Raw genomic sequence first — 7,770 nt, 5'->3', positions numbered from 1 at the left:
CTGGACCCCGAATCCAGACCCGGACCCGGAACCCCGACCCGAACCCCGGACCCAGACCCCAGACCCGGGACTTGGACCACGAACCTGGACCTGGACTCGGACCCATAGTTGGTGTTGGAATCGAGTGTATTAAAATATATTATAACTTTACATAATCAATTAATACAAGTCAATACCAAACATTGTATTATATTAAATAATACTAATACAATACAATACAATACAACACAATCCAACTCAATACAATACAATACATTACAATACGGCGTAGCAAACGAGCCCTTAGTTTTATGTTTAATTTTCACAAAAATCCTAGCTAGCTAGTTGATTATATATATTCTCTTTAGAACTTAATTGCTCTATATACAAATTATTATTATTATTATTATTATTATTATTAGTATATGGCCAAACCTAATGATTCCCTTTTTTAATGCCTAGCATAAAATAATAACATATATAAACAAGCCTAACTAATATATAATAGCATCATGAGAATATAACTTTTGTATATATAAAAATATAGCGTCTAATGTTCTATCTATATACATATATGACAGTATGACACATATATCTGTGCATACATGTTAGTGATTCTCTCATAAGATAGAGAAGAGAAAAAAAAAAGGGGAGGAGGGAAGATTTTCAGAATATATGTTCTTCCCTTACTTTGCATCAAACCCAGCTTTTATTATATATATTATAAATAATCTATATATTTATATATATTTCTTCTGTCCATATTAATTTTCTTCCTTAAGCCCATCCAAAACCAAATCCTCTAATGAAGCTTATATTCCCTTTTGTCAGCAAGAGTCCATTTATCTTGACCCACGTTTCAAGCATTAAATTTTGTGAGAATACAAGTTTTGATACCATTCCCTGTCCAAAGGGTACTCCCTAGCTAATAATCACTATATATATCCAAATTAATTCAAACCATATTCACATTAAGAAATAACCAAAGTTAGCTCTCTCTTTCTCTCATTATTTGAATTTTTATAGATACTTTTGGAATATATATTAGAAAGAGATAAACCTCAAGGATAAGCCACCCACCACAGTGGAATATGTTGTGATTAAGCTAAGTAATATTAGCTAAGGGAAGAGGGTTTGGTTTTCCCCTTATCTCTACATATCTTTCTTTGGTTGTTTTGTGTTGTATAATATTAATTATAGTATAGTAGTAGTATAAATAGTTGAAGAGGGGGTTTGGGTTATGGCAACATCGGTACTAGAAAAAACCTTTGGTCCTATCATATCTTCACTTGCTTATTGCTTCTATCTCTTTCGAGATACCAATAGTGTTCACTACAAAAGCGTCGGCCATCACCCCCACACCCACCACCAACACCATCACCACCACAACAAAATGCCCAAGAAGGGTCGTCCTCTTTCTTTGCAGGTACCCCACACACACACACACACATATATATATCTATATACATATATCACTTATTTCATTACAATATCCAATATATATATATATGTATATATGTTTCTTTTTTTAATTTTATTAATATCTCTATGGTCCATCCTTCTCACAACAAGCATGAACTCCTCATCTCCCCTTCTTTTGTAATAAATCATAAGTTTTCATACATGGTAAATACTTTGACAAATATTTAAACTAGTACCATGCAATATTATTAATGTTACCTTAGAATAAATATACGTTTTTTTTTTTTCTTTTTCAATTTGAAAATATATAAGAATGAAAAATTAAGCAATACTGACCAACAAGAAAAGTTTTCCTTTTTGCTTTCTCCCCAAGAAAACTTCTTATATTAATTAATATGCATGCGACCATGTTAAATTAATCAACTGTACGTGTGCGCGCTCTTTTTTATTTTTCTTGTACATGTTATAACAAAAAAAAAAAAAAAGAACTTTAATTATCTAGATCGTGAGTTATTTGAAGAGCTAAAATCGAGAAAAAGGTCGCTAGTATGAAAGTAAATGTGGCCTTTCAGGCTTAAGCATATTATTTTTATAAAAAGTTGGATACATATTAATGCATGTTTTGCCTATATAGAATCTTCTTTTTTGTGTATATGTATTAATATTTTACTATAATCTCTTTTTTTAATTTGAATCAAGTTAGTAGCAGTACTGTACCATAAACTCAAAATTAATTAAAATCAAATTCTATGGATCCGCGCTCTTGGATAACATATATATCATATAATTAGAGATCTTTAATTATGTCATGACGTGTTATTAAATTAATTAACTAAAGTTTAAGTATAATAAGCTACAATATTGATCCGAAACATATGCCTTTTCTTAATCCCCTTTTATGATAATTTGCCTAGTGTAGAAAGCATAAAGGTATCTTCAAAAGAAGAATATGATGAAAGACTAAATATAAACACATATATTTTAGAAGAATCATTTTTTAAGATTTCTTTATTTAAAATTTAACTTTTTTTTCAAACTTAGCCGTGTAAATTTTGTGTGTATTTTATTTTTTATTATTTTAAATTTTATGTTCATTGCAGACTGTGGATCTTAAAGTGAGAATGTGTTGCACCGGCTGTGAACGTGTAGTCAAAAGTGCCATTCTTAAACTTAGAGGTAAAATATTTATTATTATTTAGCTTAAGGTTGTGTGTTTGGTAATATTTTTGTTTTTAAATATTATTTAATCACAAAAATAAAAGTGTGCGTTATGAATTTTCATTTTTATTTGTTGATTTTATTTAAGTCAAGTCTGGGTTCGGGATCCGAGTCGGGGTCGGGGTCTGGGGCTGGGGTCTTGGGCCGAGGTCGGGGTCCAATGTCAGGGTTTGGGGTCTGAGGCCAGGGTTGGGGTCTGGGTTGACTCTGGGGCTTTGGTCTGGCCGACCGGGGTTCGAATCTGAGTCCGGGGTCGGGGTCTGGGTACGGAGTCGAATTGGGATACGGGTTCGGGGGGTTGGGATTCGGGTCTGGAGTTGGGATCCGGGTCCGGGGTTGGGTTGGGATCCGGGTCCAGGGTTGGGTTGGGATATGGGTCTAGGGTCGGGTTGGGATATGGGTCTAAGGTCGGGGTTGGGGTTCGGGGTTCGAGTCGAGATCTGAGTCTAGGGTCCAGGTTCGAGGTCTGGGTCGGGGTCGACGTTTGGGTCTGGGATCGGAGTCTGAGTACTAAGGTCTAGGTTGAGGTCAGAATCCAAAATATTAATTAAGAAAGAAAAAAATTGTTCACATTTTTTTTTTAAAGTTTATTTGTTTTGTTTTCAAAATTTTAATTCTCAATTAAAAAATTAAAAAGTGAAAACAGTTTTATAAAATATGATTTTTGAAAATATTTTTACTTTTTTAAATTATAATACAAAAATTGGACTAAAATAGTGTTAAGTGTTACCAATTATTTTAATAAGTAATTGATAGATATCATCATATATTTCTTCAATATATATATTTAAAATAATACAAAAAATATATCTAAAAATTAAATGTTATTATGCTTTAATGAAATTAGGGATAGTTTTTATTAATTTTATTACTTTTTTCATTTTCAATCATTTAAAACAATATTTTTTTTTGGATAGTCTTCTGAATTTGATTTTAGTTAAAATAATTTTATATTGATTTCTGTTAATGAAAAAATTATTAATTTATAGAAAGTACTATGTTGATCAAATTTACAAAACACACACATTTAACATTTTAATTATTATGTGTGTCCCTAACGTGCACTACTATATTTAATTATATAGGGATTGACTCGGTAGAGGTAAACCTAGAGCTTGAGAGGGTGACAGTGGTGGGATATGTTGACCGGAACAAGGTGTTAAAGGCGGTGAGGAGGGCGGGGAAGAGGGCGGAGTTCTGGCCTTACCCCGATCCACCGCTCTACTTCACTTCCACAAGTGATTATTTCAGAGACACCACAAATGAGTTCAAGGAAAGCTATAACTACTACAAGCATGGCTACAACATTGGCGACAAACATGGTCGAATTCCTGTCACTCAGAGGGGAGACGACAAGGTCAGCAACATGTTCAACGACGACAACGTTAATGCTTGTTCTCTCATGTAATATAACTATATGTATATGTATGGTGATGTGTATGTTCTTTTATATATTATCATCACCCCATGAACACATTTATATGTGTATAATATATGCATGCACGTGTTATGTACTTAATTTATAGTAATTAAGTATTTTGTGTCATATATATATTTATATAAGGGTGGACAAATTTGAATTATATATGTATATGTGTATATTGTGAATTATTTGCATAATGTATTTTAATATTTTCTATTTCTTTTACATGAAGCTATATAACATAGTTACACGTACACAAATTAAATTTCATAAATTTTCAAAGTTGAAAATAATTTAGGATGTCTAAATCATCGTATAATTAATTATTTAAATTGTAATATTAACATCTTAAATTATTGAAAAACAAAAAGATCACACATGAAAAAAAAAATATATTCTGTTATATTATACATCCTGAAAACATAGAATTAAATTGTATACATATTTATATTATTATATATATCTTTAAGCTAGGGTTAATAGTATAGATGGGTACAAGATGAGATATATAGATCTATGAATATATTATATGCTTAATTATTGTACTTGTTTTGGTGGTGGAGTGAGTGGAGGAATATATTCAATGAAACAGTACTAGATCGATCGTATGAAACTGTACCCTTTGACAATCTAAACCATCCATATTATTAATTTGTTGGATTATATTAAATTAATTATATAAAAATATATAGCTTACTACTATATATAGCCAATAGCTCCTCAAGGTAAATTCGTCTAACCTTGAACACTATTTCCAAATATTATACATTTTTTTCTTGCTCTTCAAGGTAAATTATAGGGAAAAAAACAAAAAAATACAAAAAAGGAAAAAAAATTACAAAAATACTTTGGGCCGGCCCATTAAACATTTATACAGTCCACATACAAATATTTACAAAAATACCACATGCACTAAGCCTTCAGCTGTACAGAGCGAACCATGAAGATGAAAATACGCGCTCGTTTCAAAACTGCAAAACAACCAAAATGAAACCAAAACGAGAAAAATACAACTATTAATTCAATTGATCTGATTCAAATAAAACTGATGAAAAAGCACAATGACCACAACTATATTAAATTGAATTAAGTGTTGTGGTTTTTCAAGTTGATTTACAGTTGCATTATTATTTTATATTAGTTTAATTCAATTGTTTGCAAGAATTTATTTTGGAAATAAGAAAAGGAGAAAACACTTTGAGAAATAGTTAGTTTCTGAAATAAATTTAAACGTTTCTTAATAGTTTCATTTTAGTTTTATTATAGTTTATTAACAGCAATAAATATAAATTGTAAATAAACAAGTATACAAACTATAATAAAACTATAAAAAAACTAAAAACAAACTGACAAGCAGAAACAACTCTACGAATATAAACTACAAACATCTAAATCGAATTGTTACCTAAAAAAGAACAGCAAACAACTATACCTAATAATATTCCCAAAACACATCATACATAAACATATTAAACTATTAAAAAACTAGGAAAAAAAAAAAAACTAAAACCCACTGATTAGAGACACTAAAACAAAAATAAATGTTTCAAAATATCTAAAAAAAACTAGAAACACAAACAGAACATAAAACACAACAAAAATGAAACGAAAGTAATAAGAAACAAACTAAAATGCCAAACCCAAGAACAAAATAAAATTGATTAAAGAAAATTAAAGTCCTAAAAATCCAAAGAAAACCAAACGAAATTTTAAAATGAAAAACCTAAAATATCACAAACCAGAAAAAACCAAAACGATGAAATGGAAATACAAGAAAATGTTTAAAATGGGGGGAAACGAAAATGAAACCGAAAACAAACCTCGGTTCGAACAAAGAAGACCAACATTATTGTTTTTCCCATAAACATCTTCAGCCATTTTTTCTTGCACACGGACCTTTGTTTTCTTCTTAGGAGGAGCTCTCCCACGCTTCGTTAATGGAGGAGCAAAATCAGAGTCTTCCTCCTCAATAAAAGGACGTTTTCCCTTAGCTTTATTAGCTAGTGATTTCAAACCCATTTTGAATTTTTTTTTTTTGAACAGGGGAAGGAGATGAAGAAGAACGGGTCACATCCATTTTATATAAAGATTGGGAAACAAAAAGAAAGAGAGAAAAAGGTTATGGGATGGTTTAGAGGGAGTTGAAAAAATTTTGAAGAACAAAAATGAGAGGGAAAATGGTTGAGGAATCGTGGGGAGTTAAGGTTCAACAATGGAGGTTATTTGTTATTTCAAAAAAAAAAAAACTGAAATGAAATAAAAAAAATCAAAGGAAAACAAAAGAAAAAGAGAGAGGGAAGTGATTGAGGGATGCATGATGGTTGATAGGTGAGTTGATGTGACTGGTGCATAGATGTGATGTGTATGTGGTATATGTGTAATAAAATATAGAGAAAAGGTAAAAAAGTTGTTTTGACCGTGTGTAGGTTTATATGTAATAAAGTGTGTAATTTGTATTTTTGGTGTAAAAATTTCTAAATTATATGTTATATTAATTATGTTATATGTATATGAGGTCTTATGTAAAACTTCATTTCAATTTAAAGCTTCACATTCCTCTAATATGACAAAGAAGTGATACTGTAGCTACATGTAATCACAGGATAAAACTGGTTATTAATTATTATCGAATCGTACACATCTTTTTGTTAGAGAAATAGTTTTTTTAATATTGTTTAATTTGTTTTGTTTTTTCAATTTTGTTACTCACTAAATTAAATTTTAGAGGTAATTTTTTAAGGCTTTTAGCGTTAGTTTTAGCAAAATTCGTTATCGACGCTATTTAAAGCGACGTCGTAAGAGAAGCATTAACAGACGTCATAAAGACACCCTATGCCATTAGTTATTATGAAATAATCGACGTCATAGGGACATATTATTTGTATAATGCCCCTTTATGGCGTTGGTTATTAGCAAATAATCGACGTCGTAGTGTTTTATGGCATCGGTTATGTGACAGTCAGTAGTCCGTGATCCGTAAGGGGAAATACCGGGTAAGCTGTGCAATCCCACACCGCCTGGGGAAGGTGATCAAGTGGGATGATTCTGAGACTGTGTAGGTATGGGACTACACAGTTGAAGAGAGCTTAAATGGATTGATTGGTACTACCTATATCAATAAGGTCCATCTTGTTTTTCGGTAGCCCATCATGAAAGAATTCCACAGTTAAGCATGCTTGGCCTGGGAAATTTTAGGATAGGTAACCTCTTGGGAAGTTTTCTCAAGAAGCGTGCGAGTGAGGACAAAGCACGCTGGAAACACTCGTGTTGGTCTGTAGAGTCAGTCATCAATCCATGAAGCAGCCAGAGTGACGTACTCGTGTATAAGAGCCATCATTTCGTGGGTGTAAGGACCTAATAGAGGCTTGAAGCGGGGACGTTACAAATGGTACCCAGCTGAAAGTGTGGTCGACGAGGACGTCGGACCCCGTAAGGGGGGGTGATTGTGACAGTCAGTAGTCCCGTGATCCGTAAGGGGAAATACTGGGTAAGCTGTGTAATCCCACACTGCCAGGGGAAGGTCAAGTGGGATGATTCTGAGACTGTGTACGTATGGGACTACACAGTTGAAGAGAGATTAAATGGATTGATTGATACTACCTATATCAACAAGGTGCATCTTGTTTGTCGGTAGCCCATCACGGAAGAACTCCACAGTTAAGCGTGCTTGGCCTGGGGCAATTTTAGGATGGATGACCTCCTGGGAAGTTTTCTCAAGAAGCGTACGA

At 32.3% G+C, this 7,770-nt stretch overlaps 1 protein-coding gene across 1 annotated transcript; it reads left to right on the top strand.

Annotated features, from left to right (window-relative positions):
• Nucleotides 1-618: 618 nt before the first annotated feature.
• LOC115715832 (heavy metal-associated isoprenylated plant protein 30) lies at nt 619-4,202 on the top strand. The gene is made up of 3 exons (XM_030644499.2): nt 619-1,405; nt 2,502-2,577; nt 3,705-4,202. The coding sequence occupies exons 1-3, from the start codon at nt 1,220-1,222 to the stop codon at nt 4,025-4,027; spliced, it is 585 nt and encodes a 194-aa protein (XP_030500359.1). The 5' UTR covers nt 619-1,219; the 3' UTR covers nt 4,028-4,202.
• Nucleotides 4,203-7,770: the final 3,568 nt, after the last annotated feature.

Source organism: Cannabis sativa, chromosome 5 (genome assembly GCF_029168945.1).
Source record: "Cannabis sativa cultivar Pink pepper isolate KNU-18-1 chromosome 5, ASM2916894v1, whole genome shotgun sequence".
NCBI lineage: Eukaryota > Viridiplantae > Streptophyta > Magnoliopsida > Rosales > Cannabaceae > Cannabis > Cannabis sativa.
Note: the sequence above shows the minus strand (reverse complement) of the source record. Positions and strands in the feature narration are given on the sequence as shown.